This window comes from Dermacentor silvarum, chromosome 3 (genome assembly GCF_013339745.2).
Source record: "Dermacentor silvarum isolate Dsil-2018 chromosome 3, BIME_Dsil_1.4, whole genome shotgun sequence".
In the NCBI taxonomy this organism is placed as follows: Eukaryota; Metazoa; Arthropoda; class Arachnida; order Ixodida; family Ixodidae; genus Dermacentor; species Dermacentor silvarum.
Window position 1 is genome coordinate 234386991 of NC_051156.1, and position 23844 is coordinate 234410834.

At 48.2% G+C, this 23844-nt stretch overlaps 2 protein-coding genes across 2 annotated transcripts; both read right to left on the reverse strand.

The window, feature by feature from the left end:
- Positions 1–6129: 6129 nt before the first annotated feature.
- Positions 6130–6927, reverse strand: LOC119445274 (ubiquitin-conjugating enzyme E2 Z). The gene has a single exon (XM_037709591.1). The coding sequence runs from the start codon at positions 6925–6927 to the stop codon at positions 6130–6132; it is 798 nt and encodes a 265-aa protein (XP_037565519.1).
- Positions 6928–16094: 9167 nt separating this feature from the next.
- LOC119444216 (uncharacterized) lies at positions 16095–19070 on the reverse strand. The gene is made up of 2 exons (XM_037708648.2): positions 17808–19070; positions 16095–16244 (listed from the first exon to the last, which is right to left on the reverse strand). Exons 1-2 carry the CDS (start codon positions 19068–19070, stop codon positions 16095–16097), a joined length of 1413 nt encoding a protein of 470 aa, XP_037564576.2.
- Positions 19071–23844: the final 4774 nt, after the last annotated feature.

A 23844-nucleotide genomic window follows, 5' to 3' on the forward strand; every position in this document is an offset into this window, starting at 1 on the left:
ATCATGTCACTATGTTTTTCAACTTGTATGCCCGTTGGCATCGATTACTATCCAAGCGAATACGTTTTGGTAATTTCAGCACATTTAGAAAGGTCTTACGCACAGCTTCATCTAATCAGCTAGGTAATAATGAAGAACAAAACGCCATAAAAGCATTTTCTTTTTTTAAACGACTCCGTAAAGAAATCTCAATTCACTGTGCGCACCTTTAAAAGCAGGGTCTTCTAACCCACTGCTGGACCAAGGAGTACTCACGTGATTACAGGCTAAGAAAAGCGGCGTTGCGAAAACTGCTTCATAACCAGTGTCCTAGTAACTAGAGAGTGCATAAGTTCGCGGCTGCAGCATTTACCAGAACAGTTGCAAATGAGGACAGCTTTGATTGTAAGCACTTCGACTTTTTTTCAAAGGTCACCAACAGAAAAACACTTTTCCGTTTCCTGAGAAAACAAAAAGATCATCCCGGCACGAATGAACGTAGAATATGTGGTTCCAATACCCTGCGAATTGGCTAAATTACTGGAAGATATTGATAAAGGTCTAGAAAGTCGTGCTAAGTCTGTTTCGCCCTGTCAGGCTACGCCGCCTACTCATGGTGAAGACTTTGAAGAGGTTGTAGTTTCGGAGCTGACAAATGTAGTAAGCCAGCTGCCCCATTCAATGCCAGGGCTCGATGGCATTACTACGCCAATATTAAATAAAAAAACGTTATTTAAAATATCGCCTCACGCATTGCATACCATGGTAAATCATTCTATTATAAATTCGGGAATTCCTCCGGATTGGAGACTCGCAAAAGTAATTTCACTATTAAAAAAATTCAGTGCCATTCCACTCGGTGAAGGTGGATGACCAGCGAAGCTGTGTATGTGGTGATTGGCCGTTGCTCCGGTGAAACGTTCCAATCTTGCGGGATCGGTGCCACCTGGAAGGTTTGCATTTCTTTCCGCCTCGCGGTCCTTTTTGGCGGCGTATTTCTATTTGCGCTCCCGTACAGCGCTCGACCGCTGGCGCCACGCTGCGCCGCTCGCGCGTACCGCGTTTCTAGGTGGTTGCTTTCGCCGAGGGCGCTCGAACGCAATCGTATGCTTCGCATGCTTGCAAGCCTTGCAAGTGTGGCTCTATGGCTGAGTGGTTACGACGCTCGCTTCGGGATCATGCGTACGCGGGTTCGAATTCCGCCCTGGCTTGATTTTTTCCCTTCATATCACGCTTTTCCTTTTGTTTTCCTCTCTGTTTGCCAGCGCGGTCGTTTGAACCCCGGCGCCACGGCTGAAGCCGTGGTGCCGGGCGCCGACGCGAAGCGGCGGTTGTTGGGGTGTTGCTACAGTGTACTGACATTCTAGTTCAGTATAGTGTTGCGGAGCGCAGCGTAGCAACACCCCAAATAAAAAAATACTGCTCCAGTCAGGTAGACTGCTCCCTCCCTGATAGTGAGATTATATTTGGATCATCAAAACAGTGATGCGTTTATTTAGGAATACCGCCGATCCCCTAACAGCAGGCTATAGTCACCCCCAACCCAGCGTGTTCTCCGTCAACGCCTCCTCCGTTCCAACGGCGGCGGTAGAAACATGGTACGCGCGAGCGGCGCAGCGCGGCGCCAGCGGTCGAGCGCTGTACGGGGGCTGAAATAGATATACGCGTCCTGGCGGGCAGCACGCTTATTACGCTTGACGTCCGCGGCCCGCTAATCGTCGGTGGTATCTTTCTGCCGCCGCCGCGCCCATTCCCTTTTCTCCACGGAGATTTCAGTGGGCGCCACAAGGTGGCGCTACGCTTTGGAGCGTAGCATGGGCAGAACAAAATGGCATAATGGGAAAACTTCAGAATGGCTTCAGAATTGGTAGGCGTCTGGACGATAACTTATCGGTTCTCACACATCGTATAGAACTTTCCAGAGAAGAAAGGATACCATTACATGTGGCTTTTTTAGACATTACCGGAGCGTATGACAACGCGACCGCAACATTTTGTGGGATATTCTGGAAGGGGAAGGTATAGGCAACGACTGTATAGGCACCGGGCGGCCGTTGTAAGGCGCCAGCGGCGCGCCGGCGATATGCTGGGGAACAGCGCCGCGAACGGCAGCTGTCGGAGCACTGGCATGTGAAGCAGACGACGGGACGAAGGCGCTCGGTGCTTCCTGTGATTTGGCACTGCGGGTTTTAAGGGCTGACGCACCGGAAAACGCATTTTCGTGTGTCTGCTTTTGAGAAAGGTCGTCACCTGTACGAGGCAGATCACATTCGTGGCATCAAGTAGTATATAAAGCAGAAAACGAGCGCAAATTGCGATGCAAATGCACCTCGCGAACGGAGCTCCGCGGCAAGCTAAGACATGGAACTCCAGCAGTTATATTCCAGCTGTTATTTTGCTGTGCACATTAACATTCTCGCGTATTTAATCATGTAAATAGGCGAAGAACACAAAAATTATGGACAGAAAAAAAAATAGGAGACATAGGTCTTCCTTATTCTGTTTCTTGACCTGCTTCGCCGATCGTACATGTGTCAGTAAGTTCCCGTTCTCTGTCCGTTGTAGTTCTTTTATCTTTGCAATGCTTCCCCATTCTTAATTGCTTATAAACTAGCCCAATCTTCAGTCACGGTTCATCTAATATAGCTTAGCGCGACGGGAGACGTCGATGGCAGCGAGTGTGAACACGCCACTGCGTGGCCGTTCCTCGTCGATGCACAGCACAGTCATGTGCCGGACGCAACCAGAGTTGGGAATTACTAGGAAGGCAAATGTACATTAAAAGGGACACTGATACACTGATAAGACGGCAAAATGACTACAAATCTGAGTGTTCGCCTTCGGTTCCCAAGCTCCGGAGCCGTTACACTGCGGAGGCGAAGACAGGCAAATGGGACACGAAGCTCTTGCGTATGAACGGCTCTTTTATTAACGTTAGAACAACTAGACTATACCAAATCAGCGTCGGAAATGTACAGTGCCCAGCGATTGAAGCGCTGGCAGCGCGCGGCTGCCGCCGTTTTTTTTTTTTTTTATTCTTCTTCTTTTCGAGCCACAGGTGCGCGCCGTGGGACCAAATGCAGTCATATTGCGTTACGAAGGTTCTCGCTTTCACTCTATACCACAATGCATCAGTTTGGTGTCCCCAGCGCTTACAGTCAGTGCAAAAAGCGCTGGCGACCATGCGATTCGAGTATCGCGTTTCAATTGTGAGCACTGAACGCGCTGTTGCCTATATAAAGACCGCACATATACAGACTTTCCGCCTGAAAACGCGATGCCGCGATGAACAACGATTGAATTGAATGGCCTAACCAGCTTCAGTCATGTTTCAGTAACTGTTGGTGCACCCAAAAACGCAACATGTTTGATCAGACGTGGTTTCACGGCAGCTCCAGCTGCGCGCGGCCCGGCCGCCACATGCCATTACTTTCGCGGCGCCGCCGCATGAAGGCGCCACCGGTCCAAATTCATCCCGCGCCCGGTGCCTTAGCTTTTGAGGGATATTCACCGAGAAAATGCCGTATGCTTCGAATGGGAAGGGATGAGGAGCGAGGATAAAATTGATATCAACAAGGGACTGAGACAGGTGTCCTTTATCCCCGCTGCTGATTATGATGTACTGTAAACCCTCGTTAACTCGAACTCTGATATCTCTAATTATCGGATAAGTCGATTTTTTCCCATGGCATGGTGTCAACTCCATAGGTTTTTCACACCTTATCTCGAAACACCACTGTGCCGAACTCCGGATATCTCGAAACGCAGACAGCGAAAATTCTGAAAAAAAAAAGACAGTACCGAAACGTTTTTTTAGATGCGAAGCAGCTTATGGTCGGGGCTATGTCACTCCCTCCCTCCCTCCCTCCGCCGTGCGGCGTCCACACCTCTACTGCGCATGCGCATCTTCCTCCCCCTCCTATCCTCTCCTTGTCTCATCTCCTCTTCTCCCCCTCCTCTCCTCTCCGACGCTCCTCTCCGGATTGCGCAACGAATAGCAACACCTGCGGCTCCGCGCGCGATTATGCGAAGCAGCTTAGGTTAGAGGCGCGACGATAGGCGCCCCAGAGGCACCGGCAACAGTCACCAACGCCGCGCGCGTTCGGTGCGAACGCGGGCAAAACGCTGATGGCGTCGACAACAGTTCTGCGCGTTGCTGATGATGCTGCATGTCCAAGTTCCCTTCATAGGGTCGACTCAAGTGCCCTTGAGTCGACCCCATGGCTGCTTCGCATACTACTCAGGGTTCCCCTACGGAAAGATGGTGTAATTTTTTTGTACTTTTTTGCGCAGCTGTGGCATCGCCAAAAAGTGAAACCAGGGCCGGTATTTTGTAGCGATTCCTTTTCTGATGCTAATGCCTTTTCGTGCTTTTCGCGCTGCGTCAGTGGTCAGAGCGACGGTCCACTCACGTTATCAACGGGATCAGCCGACCGTGAGCGGTGGATGATAAGACTAGCATGAATAAAGCATAACACATCGCTACAAAATACCAGCCCAGGCCTGCAATTTTGTCCCGATGCTTTTTGCTTGATTCTACTTCACCCTCATCTACAGTTCTCGGCCGGCTGGTCGTCGCTGCGACCACTGACGCGTGCAAAGAGTGCGAGAAAGAGTAGCGTCGGCAAGAGGCGAGCGCGTCGCCACTTGTAAACACGCCTGCCACGCACGGCAGTGCCTCGATCATGTCAACATGCATCTGCGTTTGCGCTTATATGTGCGAAGTTCGCCGTTGCCTATATTCTACCGACGTGTCGGTTGCTTGGTCGCACATAATATTGCAAAAATGATCTACTAAAAGTATCGCTCCTGGTATATTGAGCTTTTGTTCGGAAGTCGGTGGTTACCGGTGTCATATTGGAAAGGCATGGTCATGTTGACTTTACGCGTTGGTTACGCTTATATTTTCGTTAATTGGCTATCTCGAAACTCCGCTTATCTCGAAATTGTTTCCAGTTTTTACTACCTCGAGTTAACGGGGTATTACTGTATATGGCCACCAATACGGCAGAAACTTGGAGGTTAACAAAGAAGCTCGAGAACAAGTTAAGGACCGCACAAAGAGCGATGGAACGAAAAATCTTAGGACTAACGTTAAGAGACAGGAAGAGAGCGGTGTGGATCAGAGAACAAACGGGGTAGCCGATATTCTAGTTGACATTAAGCGGAAGAAATGGAGCTGGGCAGGCCATGTAATGCGTAGGATGGATAACCGGTGGACCATTAGGGTTACAGAATGGATACCAAGAGAAGGGAAGCGCAGTCGAGGTCGGCAGAAAACCAGATGGGATGATGAAGTTAGGAAATTTGCAGGCGCAAGTTGGAATACGCTAGCGCAAGACAGGGGTAATTGGAGATCGCAGGGAGAGGCCTTCGTCCTGCAGTGGACATAAAATATAGGCTGATGATGATGACTGTATATGGTAAGGATAGAAAGGACCTAGTAGGAATCAATATCGGATTTAACCTCTCACCCGTGTACTTAGATTTAGGTGCACGTTAAAGAACCCCAGGTGGTCCAAATTTCCGGAGTCCCCCACTACGGCGTGCCTCATAATCAGATCGTGGTTTTGGCACGTAAAACCCCATAATTTAATTTAAATTTTAACCTCTCATTCAAACAAGCCGGCACAATAGTTGAGCAGCAGCTTCCAGGTTTATTTTATGCGGACGACATTGTGTTGAGCTTGCTAACAAGCAAAGTGATATGCAATGTCGGCGGCCGGGTGCTGCTGTCCGCAGTCAAGGCGGTTGACTGCCTTGCTGCTGTCCGCAGTCAAGGATAACCGGTGACATCGCCACCCAACATAACAAAAACAGGCAAATGAAGTGAGGGCTTATGAGAATAAACTACGAGGAAGCCGTGTACCCGTGCAACGACGCAGTACCTCGCAAAGCGCTTAGCATGCAAAAACCATTAGCGGACAATATACTCAAGGCATACACAAGAACATTGCGTCAATAACGCTCTCAAATATTTTTTTTGTTTACTTGGAAATACATAAATGCAGCGTGCCCTTTTCACTGCGGCGCAGTTCGTGAGCTTCATTAGGAATTTTTTTCGCAAATCTTCGTGGCGCCGGTCTCACCGCGGTTTGCCGATTCGGTCAGACGCATCGAAGACTGGATCACCACGGGTTTTCGTTGTCATCAGTAGCCAGCTGGAGCAGCAGCTTCGGCCTCATTCTTTTTCTGGATTTTCTCCTTCAGGCTCTGCAGTCGTGTGAGCAGCGTCTGGTACTGCGCGGTCGTGGTCTTGCCAAACGCCGTATCCTCGAGCTTCGAGCCCGTCTGGTGGAGACGCGCCTTCACGGTGTCCTCGTACTTGGCGTACGACTCGAGGAACGAGTCGAGTATGACTTTCCTGAATGCTGGCGGGATCTGGGCGTGCTCCCCGAGAGCCGCGTCCACTTGGTCGCACACGGCCACCCGGATCGTCTCATGCTGAAGGTAGGCGTTGTACTTGTCGGCGTCGCCTACCGCTGTTTTGAACCAGTACGCATTCTTGAACCACGTCGCGTCGTAGAGCGGGTTGTCGCTCAACAGCGACTGGATGGAGATGAGCGTGCTCGACAGAGACTGGACGGGGCTCCAGGTCGATGCGCCCGCCGTGCCCAGGGTGCTCACGCAGACCTTGCCGCAGGTGTAGAGGTGTATGTGGAAACGAACTCTGCCAGCGTCCGTGTTTAGGAACCGTACGCGGGGCGGGTTCAGCGGGTAGTCAGGCGGGAACTTGACGAAGAACTGGAAAAATCCGCCTTCGTACGGCGAGCCCGGTGCTCCCAGCATGAGCACGTGGACTTTGGTGACGTCGCCTTCCTCGGGCGAGATGAAAAGATTCGGCGGAGGCTGCGCGGTGAACTCGGAGATGTCCTTCTTCACCCTGAGCAGGCACTGCGGGCTCGGCTCCTCGTGCTGGAATTTCAGCGGGTCCCAGTAGTCGGCCATCTCCGTCGGTTTGCAGATTGAGCGGATTTCCGACACGGGCGAAGGAGACCGGCAAATTTTCAGAAGCGGGACCAATTTGCGCTGTGCCCGTCCAACGGCGGATCCTCGAGCGCCTTGCCGGCGGTTAAAGGTTGAAGGGAAGCGGGCGAAGGAGCGCCCTGACACAACAGTTGATGATGATGATGATGATGATGATGATGATGATGATGATGATGATGATGATGATGATGATGATGATGATGCACCTCCGTTATGGCTCGCACCGACTAAGGGGATAGGCCTAGAATCGGGCGGCACTGGGAATGCTAAACAAAATTCATATTTTAAAACAATAAAACAAGAAATGCCAAGTAAAAGACAACAAAGACAGATGTCGCACTAACCAGATTAGCACGCGAGCGAGCAGTCAGACACAACAGTTGTGCGCGGCAGCTGCTTCACTTCTTCACCCTCAGTCGCGTGCCTCGAGCCTATTCGAACTACGTGCCAAACTACCTCGGAAAACATCGCAATAGTAGCCGTAAGGATTTGAGAGATAGTGAAAAAACATTTACTTGCTACGATGCGTTGCTCTGTCGGCTCCTTCTACTGGGCTACAAACTAGTAAACTTCGGGAGAAATGTCAGGAATTCAAGAGTAAAAAAAAAAAAGCCGCTCAAAATTAATAAAACGTGAAAGCAATTAGAGGAAAGCTTGTTACAGCCGCATGCTGGCATATATATTAATAGAAAGAAGATGTGATTGTCAGTTTTCATCATTTTTCTTTCCTCATGCCGCCTAGCTGATTCTTGGACGATCCCCCACAGTGTACATGTGCCATACTTCCTGATGACGCCATCATCATCATTTCTTGATATACTAGCATATTCTAATATTGCCTCGTCCCCCCGATTTTAAGGTGCCTGGAGTTACTGCATATGAGGAGTACGTATACAGTCTCTAGCTTTGACGTATAATAGTTCAGTGGAAACCCGCTAGGTGGAGAGAAGTAATTAAAGGGAAAATGAGCCATCCACCCAAATGCAGCAATTGCTACAAAGGAAACCCATACGGGCTCCTCGAAAGAAAGCCTCGCAGTTGAAGAAAAATTCGTCCTGGTGCGGGACTCGATTTTTCTTCAACTTATTCAACTGCGAGGCTTTCTTTCGCGTGCACGTCACTTTGACGCGGTCAGTTTTCGCGGTTTTGTGAGGTCGCGTGACAGACAGGCGAAGTGGGCGCAGCCCGAAAACATTGCACCAATATCAGAGGGCTAATGGTGAAAGGGCGTCGAATCAGGAATAATTATTTTGCTTTGTGCGGTTTAATCATGCATAAACAGTGTGTACACGTTATATCAAACGGGGAGCTATCGCGGTTTCGTGACGTCGCGTGACAGACAGGCGAAGTTGGGAGTGGCCCGAAAATGTTTTGACCAATCGTGGTGGGCTAATTGCAGAATTGGAACAGAAAAGTTTGGAATAGCTTTACGGTATAGCACCCCAGTACGACAATAGCTGCTTTCTGGTTCTTTGCTAATGCCACATCAACGGAATAATCGCGATTACATCATTAATCGAAAAATTGGAGAGTTTGAATTTCCCCGCACAAGGCACTGCTTGTAATAAAATTATCTCCAGCGTTTGTCGAATCGGTGCCGCAGTTCTACAGTTGACCTGCCAGGGTGGGGGGGGGGGGGGGGGGGGGGGCGAGCCCCTACTTAAAGAAGGGGGGGGGGGCCGGGCCCCCCTGGGTGTCTCCCCCCCCCCCCCCCCCTTGACTGTGTTGCAGCGATCAGAACCCAGGAGTCGGTGAACGGTTCGCACCAGGGCAGCGAAGAATGGCTGGATGAGCGAGCGCACACTTTCTCGTTAACCAAACCGAAAGGCGTCGATACACAGATATATATCGCATGAAGCCAACAAAGACACCAAGGACAGCATAGGGGAAATTACGTGAACTCATGAATTGAATTAAAGAAATGATAAATTAATGGAAATGAAAGTGGACGAAAAAAATTTGGAGCACGCTTAAGCTTCGCCTTTATAGGTGGAACGCGATAGCATTCAAAGATCCCTGACTGCTTCTCATGCTTCCCGGTAACTGCAGCTTCATCATCATCATCAGCCTATATTTGTCCACTGCAGGACGAAGGCATAGCCTAGGAGGCTATGACGAAGGCCACTCCCTGCGATCTCAAATCACCTCTGTCTTGCGCTAGCTGATTCCAACTTGCGCCTGCAAATTTCCTAACTTCATCACTCCACCTAGTTTTCTGTCGTCCTCTTCTGCGCTTCCCATCCACTGTAACACTAATGGTCCACGGGTTATCCATCCTACACATTAAATGGCTTGCCCCGCTCCATTTTTTCCTCTTAATGTCAACTAAAATATCGGCTATCCCCTTTTGCTCTCTGATCCTCTCTTCCCGTCTCTTAACGTAAGGCCTGCAGTCGTTCCTGTCGTTAAGGTTAGTACAGTTACTGCAGCTTATGTAACCGTCATGTCTTCCTGAGGCGCTATAACGTATGGCTACTCCAAACTGTTTTTATTCCATTCTCCTGACGTCAAATTTACGTAACCACCGACCATCATGAATAATTATTTTTCTTTTGTGCGGTTGTGTGTACACGTTATATCAGATGGGAAGCTAGCGCGGTTTTCGTGACGCCGCGTGACAGACAGGCGAAGTCGGGAGTGGCCCGAAAATGTTTTGACCAATCGTGGTGGGCTGATTGCAGAATTAGGAATAGAAAAGTTTGGAATAGCTTTATTTTATAGCGCCCCTGGAAACGCTGGCGGCGAACGATATATGCACGAAGGCGAGCTTCCTGTTTTTTTTGTTGTGCGTGCGTGTGTGCGTGCGTGCGTGCGCGTGTGCGTGTGTGCGTGTGCGTGTGCGTGTGCGTGTGCGTGTGCGTGTGCGTGTGGTGTGTGTGTGTGTGTGTGTGTGTGTGTGTGTGTGTGTGTGTTTTTATGGTGTTGCAAGAAACCGAGCTGGCCGCGCCCCTTCTATATAGACTAAGGCAGACCCCAAACGGAAGCTAGAAACCGCTATCACGTTAAAAGGGGTTTGTGTTTGAGTTTCCGCGTAACAGAGTTAAGTTTTCTCGTATAGTCAAATTACAATCCGACGCTATCATGTCTGTACGTTGTGCTGCGCACACACAAGAAACGAGGGCACAAGGCACATACACACACACACAAGCGCTGACTCACAACTCAGTTTATTTTTCTATGCCGGAGACGCCGCCGTCGACACCGGATTATCTGCGACACGGGGCCCTTCACGCTGTCGCGTTAAAAATAACTATGCCTCAGGTGGAAGTGGGGCATGAACCCACTTCCACCTGTATATATATATATATATATATATATATATATATATATATATATATATACAGGGTGTTTCATTTTAGCTGCACCAAATTTTTTAAAATTGCTTGTGGCAGATAGCACAATTAAACTCCTTGATCTACACTACTCGTTGAGGCGGCCATTACTTCTACGAGAAATCAAATCGCCTAATTGAATAATAAACACAATTACGCTAATTAACTTTTTAATTGATTATTTTACGGCACATCTTTCAATGTACGAATTATAACCGCTACGTTGGCAAGGCGTATCCACTTAGAACGAATTCTCAGGAGTGAACCGGTTTCGAGATATTAATTTTCAAAGTGTCCGACGAAATGCATGAGCGTTCCAGTTAGCTTTGTGCTTCAGTGCATAAAATAGCGCTTCCCTCAAAAAGGTAACTGGAACGCCCATGCATTTCGCGGGACACTCTGAAAACTAATATCTCGAACTGGTTCAGTCCTGAAAATTTGTTCCAAGTGGATACGCTTTGCGAACTCGGCGGCTATAATTGCTAGATTGAAATATGTGCCATAAAAATAATTAATTATGAAGTTAATTAGCGTATTTATGTTAATTATTCGATTAGGTGTTTTGATTTTTCGTGGAAGTAATGGCCACCTCATCGAGTAGTTTAGATCAAGGAATGAAATTGTGCTATCTGCCACAGGCAATTTTTAAAAATTTGGTGCAGCTAAAGTGAAACACCCTGTATATATATATATATATATATATATATATATATATATATATATATATATATACATGTTACATCGTTAATTAGGTGAATATGTGTTTCGATTTCTCGTGCTAATAATGTACGCCTCGTCGAAAAATGCAGGACAAGAATTGTGCTATCTATCACATGCGATTTTTAAAAAATTCCGTAGAACTTCAAAATTATCACCCCGTAGATAGAGATATATATATTTCTGTGACGACGCATCAGCAAAAAATAAGCGTTTCCCACATTCACGCATTCCCTTTGAGTGTATATACTATACGTATCAAATATTTGCGGATTACCATTGCATCAAATGTAGCTGCAAAGTGCGTCAGTGAGAACTATCTTTGTCAATGACAGACCTGATTATCAATCACACATAATGAACCATTACAGTACAGAGTTGACAAAATTTTCTGAGGCGTGTCGCTGAAGTGAAACAAAAAAAGTCGCTAAAATTCTCGCTATAACTGTCAAATATACTTCAAATAACGTAGGTGTTTTAGAACACTATAACATACACAAAAGTGAAGTAAATCATTTACCCTATAGACCTTTCATGTTTGCCCAATGTCCGTGCAGGTGAACAAACAGTGAATTTACCAGCAGGATGCAGAGAGCTTTCACTTTGCTAATTTACTAGCATGGATAACGAAAGCTTAAATTCTACGTCCACCTTCTGATTGTAAGGTTACAAATACGGCACGATTCAAAAGAACACAAATAACTTAGTTTTCCTTGCACAAAAAGTCTGCATTATCCCTAAATTTTCCGGCTCTCGACGTTTGTAATAGAATTAAATTCTGCGGAACGCGCTTGGTCGAATGTTGTTAACACGAAGATGTCAATAGCCATGCAGAGCTTTATAGGGGAAAATACTACGCTTACGCCCTTGATCTACCTGGATCGTCATCGTGAAGTATTGATTGGTCTAAAAGAGCCGTGAGAAACAGAAGCAGATTGTTCAGATCCGCGAGAACGAACTCAGCAGCTCAGATATCAAGGTTTTTCTACGCAGTGTGCTTGTTTTACTCACGTGCTGTGTTCATCTGAACATAAATTAATTTACTGCTACGCTCGCGAACCTCCACTAAGCAAATGCATTTAGTGATATACCGCCAAACCATCAGCCTTTAAAACTTCTCAAATTGTTTTTGTAAAGAATTAAAAACAACATCCATTTTGTGAGCGCAATGTGAAGTCTGTGATGACCGCTGTGTTGTGAAGCGAAATCACAATGAGAAGACTATCAACAATGTGAAGGAAACTGTCGCCTTATCATGCCGACGGTCGCATTATCAAGCACCCCAACCCATACAGCGAGTTTCGGCCGCTTACATGTCGCTTTTGAATAATAAACTACGCGTTCTAGACTAGGCCATTTTTGAAGCAACTTGCTCCATTGAAGAGCGGCAGAGACAAAGCGGATTACCTAGTAGTGTTGATTTTATCAATTTTGTCGATATATTTAGCGATGTTTTTGGTCTATCAAAAAGCAACATGACAGAGCAATTGGCGACATTTGAGCGACATCGAAGTAATAACGGACGCTGCTTGTAAAATTAATTTCTAGAACGCGCTTTATTATTCATAATCTAGAAAAAGCCGACCGAATATAGCTGTATGGCACGTGCGCTCTGTGATCAAAACGATTCAACGGTTGTCGGCAGGCTTCATATTTTGCTCAGAAAATATGCACATAATTTCATTCTTAACGCTGCGGCGTCTGCAGTTTCACTAATTACGTTCGATTGGTCGACGTTCCCAAGCAGAGCAGTAAATCAAATAATCAAGATTTCTTCCACGAAATTTAAATTTCATGTTGAGGTTTAGAACGCAACAGGTGAATAATACCACATAAGAGCTGTAGAAAGCAGTACATATGAAAACGGCGGAGCTAATAGGTGACCCGTAAAATAGCGAGGGATTGTGGGATGTGCCGTCTGCTAGCTGCTTCCGGTTCGAGTCAGCGCAGCCGCCGCCAGCGTTTCACCGTTGAATTCCATTGATGCGTTTGCAGTCCATTCTTCTTTCTAGGGTTTTACGTGCCAAAACTAGTTCCGATTATGAAGCACGCCGTAGTGGAAGGCTCCGGGTTAATTTTGACCACCTGGGGTTCTTTAACATGCACTATGCAACGCAAGCACACGGGCGTTTTCGCGTTTCGCCTGCATCGAAATGCGGCCTCCGCGGCCGGGATTCGATCCCGCGAGCTCGAGCTCAGCAGCGCAACGCCTTAGCTAACGGAGCCACTTGCGCTTGCAGTCCGGCTTTGTCCCACGCGAAGATTACCCTGTTGCAGGTGCCTAGCAAAACCATCGTCGGCTGTTCAGCCGTTGGCTGCATGCTCAAATTCAAGCGTTAAAGGTGAACGCATGTAAATACTGCCTTGCAGCAACCCTGGCTGAGTCAGCAGTGCACAAGCTTCACAGGAATGGCTGCCACTTCCTAAACTGTAAAAAGGCAGAGACCATCCGTGAACAAAAAGAAAATGAACGTATAATGCCACTTATCAGGCGGCGATTAGCTGTGTATAAGGGCCGACACGGAATGATTCCCCAAGATATTTCTTTCTCTAACATTGACTCAGGCAACCAGAACTATTTCAGTACTCGCATGCACATATAGAGGTATTATGAAACGAGGTTTTACGGCGCGAATTTAAGCCGGACACAGCGAGATACATACATAGTACTAGTAACCAACTAGCCCTCCTTAGCTCCTTCGGCACAGAGAGAGATAATGCGCAGCCGTAATATGACGGCGATACGGCCATTGTTGACAAAAAGCGAGAACGTCTAACTACGTACCACTTCAAATAAACCTGGAGTTTCGACCGAGAAATGCCGTTGACAGCGCGCAACGTTATCATTTTCAGCGCTATCTGCGCCGTTATACCGACGATATCGGTTTTTAGCTACGATCACAGAACAGCATGCACCGCTGTAGCCATCGCCTCAGCACCCGATTTTCTAATGGTATCTTCGATCTGGTCGCATCCATCCCCCGAAGCAGAGTCATGCAGATCCGGCGTTCCCCGAACTCGGAGGTAGAGGACAAGTGCGCAAGCCGAACGTGTGACTCGCTCTCGGAGGAGGAAATGGCAGATGCGAAGCCAAGTGACTTCTGCTAACGTCCGATGTTTCGCCTATCCAAAGATAAACCGGCGAACGCGCCAGTGGGACGAACGTTCGTTGAGACGCCAGCATGCTGTGGCCTAGGTTTCCTAGGCTACGGTGGACCGTCGCCAAGAACGGCGACGCTGTGCTGTGATGACGTTGCTGGAAACGCTCTATCTCGACGACTGCTCCGACGACAGGGCGCGGAGCGCCTCAGAGCGCTGGAAGATGGAGGAGAGCGATCGAAAAAAACCACCCAAACGCATGGCGCGGCGCGCACCCTCTTTCAACCAGCCGAAGACAAAGCCGCTCGCGAGAACGGTCTAGAGCACTCCGAAACATCCAGCCGAAGATGCCATAAGTAATGCTTCTATACGCCTGATAAATTATCGGATAACGATAACTTTTTCACCAGTCTGACTGACCCGCAGGCAGAGCAGTCAGTGACGGTGCGTCCAAGCAACGGCAAATGTCGTAGAGCTAAACCTGGCAGAAACGAAAAAGGCCGCCGAAACAAAAACCAGAGTTCCTTTATGAATAAAAGCCGATCCTTGCCTTTCTTGGCTCGTCATCGTCGCGCCCAGAGTGAACTAAAACCTAGAAATCAGCTGCATGAATGGTACGACATTGCTGGTCGACAAAACGGACGGAAAGCCGTTCGCACGACTGACAGTTGAAACCGCGTAGAGAAACACGTGCGCCGGGCATGCCGCCGATTCCGCCGCGTCGTCCGTCGAATCGGACCACAGCTCACACCCATAACACACCCCACCACACGGCAATGGGAGGCAGCGCTGTGCAGCTCCGACTCGACGGACCAGCTCAACCTGGTCAATCGAGCGAGAAGGGCAGCTAAGGCCGCTGGCCTCCTGGACTGAGGGGACCACCCACTGCAGAGCGGAGGAGGTGTTTATATACATACGGAAGAGACGCTTAATTCTGCAGCCCATCAGGGAGCACGGCGCAGCGTCGAAGGGGATAGGGGGAGTAGGAGGTAAAGAAAAAGAGAAGAGCTACCTACGCTCGCGTGCTCTTTGGATTAAAGTTTATTCTCTCTCTCTCTCTCTCTCTCTCTCCGTCGAATCGGAAGCTGCTAGCAGACGGCGCGCCCCACAATTCCCTGCGATTGCTCGTTTTACGGGTCACCTATTCAGGCGGATCGAGGGGCGGCAGTGTAGTATGTGACCTGTGTAAAGGCCACGTAATTTTCATCACCATATGCTAACATGAGCTAGATCGTGTCGCACGAGTTATTTCATCTTTAATTAGCGTCTAAAGCTAGAAAGTTTGCAAGCATAACGCGGACCAAGTGCGTGTTAATGATGGGAGAACGCTGTGATCCGTGAAAATTTGAAGCGTGTTAATGTTTTCAACTTAAAATCTGAAGGTAAACGCAGGATCTCAGCTGTCATCATGCATTATTTCTTAAAATACATTAATAATGTCAATGAAGTTCTCTAAATCATCCTAACAAATTGACTGTTTATTCTTACACCTGCACGGACACTAGACGCACGTCAAACGTTTTCGTAGATGCGTTGCAACATGCATTATAGCCTATAGGTACTATAGCGTTCCAAGAACGCGTACATTATATGAAATTGACCGAATAGTGTTAGCGACAAATTAGGGACATTGGAGCAAAGTTTAGTGAAAATTTGGCGACTTCATTGCCTTAGTTTAGCAACATATATACTCGAAAAAACGATGGCAGCTCAGATGCCCAGTGACCCAAATTGGGGTGAAAGAGGTTGCATTCCTGAAGACACTCAAAACATGCATTATATATATATGTTGTCCCGTATTATTTATTGCACCTTATTAACTAATCTGGCACGCCCTCTGCATCAAGCACGCTCTTACACACATCATATTCATCCACACTGTTGAACTATTCGATTTTTTACGTGTGTTGAATAAATTGGTTATACGCAAGTTTGTCCATGTCATTGGACAACAATATATATCAGGCATGACATTTCCAATTAAAGAAGAAATCGAAGCCTCCGCCTGAGCATAGTATCAGGTGCGGCTGCCTGGGCGATCTTCCGCATACCGATGATGACGACACCTACAAGCACGAACGTGCCGCCAAACATGCTGAACAAGTCCGGGTACACGTTCAAGAACACTGCCTGCGTAGAAGAGGTGTCTAACGTCACTCATATCGTGCACTGGAAATTTAGCACCGGAAAACACAACGAAAAGAAAGTTTGTAAACGCCATACACAGCACTAATGGTGAAATTATATCTCATCAAATAACTATTGTCAGTCTCTGTGCATTACTAGTATAATAGCGATAACTTATGCACACAGCAAGAATAGGTGGCTAACCAGACTGGAGATCTCTGCGCCTTGCGACACTGTAAATGTAGTAAATTTGTACGTAAGAGGCAATTTCGATTTTATCTCGTACATTAACGAGATATTCACCTTTGTTTTCTCTAATAAAATAGAACGCGACATCACTTTCTTTTTCGCAAACAATACTTCTTAATTGAACAGTAGCCAAGAAAAAAAGCCGGCAGATCCCACGCCCTGTGGGAATCGATGTTATGCGAAGCCGTGCGCGGGGAGCCCACAAAGTTAACGACACGACCATGAGAGCGCCAAGACGTAGGCGGTTCTTTCATGACCTACATGACACGCATGTCATGATATTCATGTCACGAGTCCTCAGGAGTCCCTTTAGCTACACCTAAGAGACCTTAAGCCGAAAGCCTTAGTCCTGCTCATGGCTATGACTTCGACCATCAACCTTTTCCTTCACTTAATAGTACCACATCCGAAGCAATTCCATTGGTTTTTGAGTGTTAGTCTTTTTTCGCAAAGTCATTCTCATTTTCGCTGGGTCATGGTCATGGTCGTGACTATGACTTCTACCACAATTCTTTAGTGTTTCATTCACTTAGAGCCCACGTCCGAACCCATTCCAGGGGTTCTTGAGTGTTAATTATTTTTCGCGGAGTCATTGTCATTTTTGCTGAGTCATGCTCATGACTATGACTTCTACCAGCATCCTTTAGTGTTTCCTTCACTTAGTACCCACCTCCGAACCCATTTCAGTGGTTTTTTAGTGTTCATTTTTTTCGCTGGGTCAATTTCATGACCTACATGACACGCAATGTCATGACCTATCGTCATACGCGTGTTATACTATGCCAATTTTGGTATCTACCAAGTTAACGAAACGACCATGAGAGCACCAAGACATAGGCGGCTGTTTCATGGCCTACATGACACGCATGCCATGACATATAATTTATCTTTGTCATATACTCTTCTCATAGTATGCCAATTTTGGTACATACCAAGTTACCGAAACGACCATGGGAGCACAAAGACGTAGGCGGCTAGATAGATAGATAGACTGTCAAAGTAGCAAATGTTCGCCAAGAAATGCTTCGCATCTAAAAATCTTATGAAATGAGCAGCCATCTCGGGGACATGAGCATCGTGACGCAAGCGCAATAAATGCCACCTAGCTTAATTTCCAGCTGAACTACATAATGCAAGTCTAGAGAATTAAGGTAGCTATGTTTGTTCGGTGCGTCTAATGGGATTTGTCTAATTTTATTCACGCGTACTTTCATTTCTTTTCCATATATTCTTATGTGTAAAACCGAACCCGAGCGTGGTCCTGTTCTATTTGAATTTAGTGTAGCGAATGTAGCACTTCTTTGCCATCACATGTACCTGCATGACGAATCCAAAGATGACATCCGACGACGTCTTAACTATGGTGACCACCGAGGCATTCTCGATCTGGAGCGCCTTGGTGAGAAACATCTGGACGGCGAAGGTGAGGTGCGAGATGAGAAGCAGGTAGCCGATCTGTGAGCCGTCGTAGAAGATCTTGAGTCGACCCATGGCGATCGACACGATCGACACGAGCAGCATTGAGAGGCAGCCGTAGTGGAACACGACGACGCTGCGCGACACTCCCTTGATAGCCCGAATGCAGACGGTGGTGACGCCGTTCAGGACGGTGTGGCTGAGGCCGTACGCGATGCCGATGTACTGATCCTTGGTGAAGGTGACCCCAGCGTTCGCCAGAAATGGCGGTTTCACCACCAGGGTAATGCCCAGGATGGACAGGGCCACGGCCGCGCCCTGCGTCCAGTGGCAAGGCTCGGCGAGGAACAGGCTGGCGGTGACTGCGACCATGAGCGGGGTCAGGCTGGTGATGATGGAGGAGTCGGCGATTGTCAGGTAGGACAAGCTGGACAGCCTCAGCGCGGCCGCGCCCAGGGAGAGGACGGTGCGCACGATGAGTAGCGGCTGGGCGCTGCTGGAGCCGAAGGGCTGCGCCTCCTCTGTGGCCGCCGGCAGGATGCCGATGAACACACCGAACGCCATGAAGGTGAGCACCTCGAGAGAACTGACCGATTCCAGCCGCTTGATGATGACGTTGACCAGGGAGAGGACGGCGCTGGCGCCGGCGGCCATAAGGATTCCCAGGACCAGCGAATGGCTGGCGGAACCCCGCTGACGCTGGGCGGTGCTGCTGTCGCTCGTGCTAGGTTCGACGGGCTTCGGCGCGCTGTACGAGCGGACCAACTCAACCACGCTCGAGGGACCGACGATCGAGTTGCGCAGCGCCCGCAGGGACGATAGGATGCGCGGGGAGTTGTCGCGTTCCTTGGCGCTGCTCGTAGTGTGCTGCCCGTCCTTTCTGCTGGAGTCCCTAAGCGAGCCTCGCTGCGTTTTTTCGTTCTTGAGCGACGGCCTCGCCTGCTGTTTCGCGCCGATCGACTCTGCGTCTATGGAACGGTCTGTCTGCGGCAGTGTAGGCGTCGAATCGTCGACCAGCGACAGTGTGACGTCGGCTTCCCGCTTTCCGCCCATATCTCCAGCGAGTTCTGCAATGTTTCGACGGGGTTCTTTGATTTCATCCGGCTCCGAAGTGGCGGCGTCGTTGATGAGTGGCACGCGGCATTCGTCTAAGCCTGGAAGCATGGCTCCAGATGCAGCGTCGGGCGTGAACTGTACCCAAGCAGATCCTTCTTTTCCTTCTTGGTGCACCGGTGAACAATGGCGACTACGATAAATACACGCGGAACGAGATTTGATGGTTGATGATGGTGATGGTGACGACGAAGTTGATCCTACAAAAAATGGCACGTATATATATATATATATATATATATATATATATATATATATATATATATATATATATATATATATATATATATATATATATATATATATATAGCGTGTTTCAGCGAACACTTTCAAAATTGATTTAAGGTTGCCTGTGGCAGATAGCCCAATTCTAGTTAATGAGCTGGTCTACTCGAAGAGGCGGACAGTACTTGCACAAGAAATTGAAATGCATAATCGAATAATTAACAATAATACACTAATTAAGTTTTTAACTAATTACCTGATGGCCCATATTGCAATTTACAAATTGTAGCCGGGGAGTTCGCAAGGCGGATCCAGTTGGAATTAATTCTCAGGATGACACCAGTTTCGAGATATTGATTCCCGAACTTCTGCGGCACGCGATGCTGTGGGCAATCCTGCTGCCTAAGTCGAGGCGTTCTTCTTCATTACAATATATATATATATATATATATTGTTGTATAAGGCATCGCTGCCGACTGCAGCGCCATTAGATGGCGCGTGCTTGGAGCCAAACAGTCAGGGACTGAGTAATGGCTGTAATGTCTCCTTCCAGTATCCTGCACGATACAACATATTTGGCGACGAGGATTTAACAGCCCATGTGCTACCGGCTTGCCCCTCATCTGTGCCTTCGATTGCTGCCTATCATCCTATACGATGAGTATTTCGGGACTACAACCGCCACCCCCTTTCCTATCCTCACCTGGACACCCGGTCATTCCATGGGAGCAATGGATTCAAGCGTTCAAGAACTACATGGTGGCGTCGGGCGCCTCCGACCTACCTGCCATGCGTCTGAAGGCGATTCTGCTCAACTGCTTGGGCTTGGAAGGTCAACGTATCTTCCAGACTCTGACGTCGGAGGACGACCCGCGCCTTTTGGCTTCGAGCGCCGCTGGAGAGACGTTGACGGCTCCTGGCCCTGATGAGTTCGACCGCGCCATTGTGATCCTTGCAGACCACTACAAGAGCTCTGTCAACGTCACTGCAGCGCGTCACCGTTTCCGTCGACGTGCACAAGCCCCAGGTGAGACGGCCGTCGATTACGTCACCGTGCTACGAGGTCTCGTTGGAGCATGCAATTTCGGTGACTTGGCGGACGATATGATACGCGACCAGCTCATAGAAAAAACTACCAGTGAATATTTGCGCGAACGTCTTCTTCTGGAAGAGTCTCTTACGCTTTCTCGGGCTCTTACCATTGCGAGACAGCATGATCAAGCGACAAGAGAAGCAAAAGAACTTGCACGACACGAAGCACAAGTGCATCACGTTAATGACGAAAACACTTCAGAGATCAAAGAGAAGCACTGTGGCACGTGCACATGCTATAAGAAGCAAACTGAAAGTCGTCGAGCCTTGCAAGAGCAAGAGTGTTATCGTTGTGGTTCTTTAGACCATCTTGCGAATAGCCCTCTCTGCAAAGCTAGGACACATAAGTGTCGTAAATGTGGAAAGATTGGCCATCTGGAAAAGGTCTGCAAGTCTCTCCGAAAGTCTGCGAAAAAAGTTCAGCATGTCGCGGAAGACGACAAAGATACAGCTGACCCAGACGATCACTTAAGTGTTTGTCACATCTGGAGCCGTAGGAAGGGAATTTATGCCGTGTTGGAAATTGAAGCAGTTTCCGTATCGTTCCTGATTGACACCGGATCATCGGTTTCAATCCTAGCCGAAGAACTTTACCAACGTCATTTTGCTACTGCATTTCCTCTGACATCAACATCCGTCCAGCTCCTCGATTATTCTAAGTCAGCAATTCCAATCAAAGGATGTTTCATTGCTCCAGCCACATTTCACGGCCGATGCACTTCTGTTCTTCTGTACGTTGTGCCTGGAGGAACAACCATACTTGGTTTAGATGGTATCGCAGCTCTGGATATGAAGATTCAAGGATCGCCGCTCAGGTGTCTGCTAATGACACAAGAAACTCCTGTGCTACCTCCTGAATTACGTTCCGAGTTCGAGCACTTGTTTGAAAAACAGCTAGGAACTGTCAAGGGTTTCACTCACAAGGTCAGAGTTCGAGCGTCTGTTCAACCAGTGGCCAGCAAGCTGAGACGACTACCACTCGTCATTCGTGAGCAAGTCTCGGCAGAAGTACAAAAATTAGAAGCTCAAGACATCATTGAGCGCGTCGACTCTTCAGAGTGGGTCTCACCAATTGTTGTAGCCAGAAAAAAGGATGGCTCGATTCGCATGTGCGTAGATCTACGAGAGCCAAACAAAGCTATAGTGGTGGACAGTTTTCCCCTGCCACAAACTGAGGAACTTTTGAACAGATTGGCTGGAGCACAGCGATTCTCCAAGCTAGATTTAGCTTCGGCATATCACCAATTGCCACTAAGTCCAGAAAGTCGTGATCTTACGACGTTTATAACACACGACGGCCTATTCCGCTTCAAGAGGGTTTGCTTCGGACTGGCATCGGCACCGTCAGCGTTTCAGAAGATGATGCATATGATCCTCAAAGGATGCAAATGCGTGTTATTTTACATTGACGACATAATCGTGTACGGACGCTCCCGAGAGGATCACTTGGTCAATTTGCGCGCGGCTTTGAAACGGCTCTCTGATGCTGGTCTCAGGCTCAATCATAAATGCGTTTTTGACGTCGCAGAGTTGACTTTCCTTGGCCATGTTGTCAGCGCCAAAGGGTTATTCCCACTGACGTCATCTATCGAGGCGATAACCAAGGCACCATCACCTACAAATATCAATGAACTTCGTTCGCTGCTGGGACTTGCAGGCTTCTACTCCAAGTTCATCCCGCATTTTTCTGATGTTGTGGAGCCAATGCGTGCTTTGCTTCGAGGAAATGCGCCTTTCGCTTGGACTGCAGCAGCACAAAGCGGCTTGGAGCAGCTGAAAACTCTGATAACGTCTTGCGAAGTTCTTCACCTTTTTGATCCTCAGTTACCTGTGTACGTTACAACTGATGCCTCAGGATATGGATTAGGTGCTGTACTGCAGCAGGCTAACGGAACATCACTGCAAACTGTCGCGTTCGCCTCTCGTACTCTGCAACCACATGAACGGAAGTACTCGGTCGGTGAACGCGAGGCCCTTGCCTGCGTCTGGGCCTGCGAGCACTGGCACGTTTACCTGTGGGGCCGACCTTTCATTTTGCGGACAGACCACGCTGCTTTGGTTACGCTCCTTTCAACGAAAGGCACAGGTCACCGTCCGTTAAGGATTGCGCGCTGGTCATCACGGTTGCTGTGCTACAACTACACCATGGAGTACAGGAAGGGTAGCGAAAACGTCGTGGCTGACGCACTCTCCCGGCTGCCCCTAGAGAATTTCATCCGCGATGCACCCGAAGAAGAATTTATATGTCTTCTGTCCCCAGTAGTTACCATGCAAGAGCTTCAAGAAGCATGTGCCGCCGATCAGGTTATCTCTCAAGTGAAGCAGTTTATCACTACTTCTTGGCCTGACAAGAAATCCTTGTCAAAAGATCTGCTACCGTACTTTCACGTGCGATCTGAACTCTCTGTTGTTAGCGACGTTCTGTGCCGGGGTGACAGGATTGTCGTGCCTACAACTTTGACACGCCGTGTTATGGATCTGGCACATGAGTCACACCCAGGAATTAGTCGCACCAAAGCTCGTCTTAGAGAGTCATATTGGTGGCCATGCATGGATAATCACATTGAAGAACTTGTGCGCACATGTGTAACTTGCCAGTCATGCGACAAATCCGCGCGTACATCTGCAGCTCCAATGCAGCCCGTCACTCTTCCCGAGAAAGCTTGGGAAAAAGTCGCTATCGACATTGTGGGACCTTTCACGCAAGCTTCAGCCGACTGCCGTTTTGCCATCACAGTTATTGACTATTACAGCAAGTGGCCAGAGGTGGTTTTCGTACGAGATGCGACAACATATACAGTGAAGAAATTTCTACTTGAACTTTTCGCAAGAGAAGGATATCCACGCGGTATCGTATCCGATCATGGACCACAATTTTCTTCAGCGAATTTTGAAGAATTTCTCACAGAGCGCGGAATCACGCATTATAACTCTTCTGTGTATCACCCGCAAGCTAATGGTTTGGTTGAAAGATTTAACAGGGTATTAAAGTCATACATTCAATTGGCCCTGTTAGAACGCCGTGATATGAGAACAGCAATGCTTGATTACCTGCAAACATATCGCTGTACGCCTCATGCGAGTACTGGTGTTGCACCCGCTGTTCTTCTTCATGGACGACAACCTCGAACCAGACTCGACATTGTGGGATTGCCTGACAAATGTTTCAGCACGGACCCTTCAAAGGCACTGCAGGAGTGGCGAGAGCGCATCAGGAACAAGCAAATCAAGTCGAAGCGTTACACCGATGAAAAGCGCGGTGCCAAGGAACCCAACTTCGTCGTTGGTGACTACGTCCGGGCTAAATTACCTGCAGTTCCTGGGAAGCTATCTCCACAGTTTTCTGCGCCCAAGAAAATTATTGAGAAGCGTGGACCCGCCTCTTACCTGTTAGAAGATGGCCGTGTCTGGAATGCTTCCAAGTTAGCGGCCGTTCACCGCGAAGCTATCAGCAAAATGAAGTTCGGTACCTCTGCTGTCATGAACTGGTCACCGGCATCCGATAATT

What these genes read in the sequence shown, in the direction of transcription:
- LOC119445274 (XM_037709591.1), bottom strand. Translation starts at nt 6,927, where the DNA reads ATGGCCGACTACTGGGACCCGCTGAAATTCCAGCACGAGGAGCCGAGC.
- LOC119444216 (XM_037708648.2), bottom strand. Translation starts at nt 19,070, where the DNA reads ATGCTTCCAGGCTTAGACGAATGCCGCGTGCCACTCATCAACGACGCC. An exon ending in TCTTTGGATTCGTCATGCAG is followed by an intron (nt 16,245 to 17,807) that starts GTACATGTGATG and finishes TCTTCTACGCAG; the next exon opens with GCAGTGTTCTTGAACGTGTA.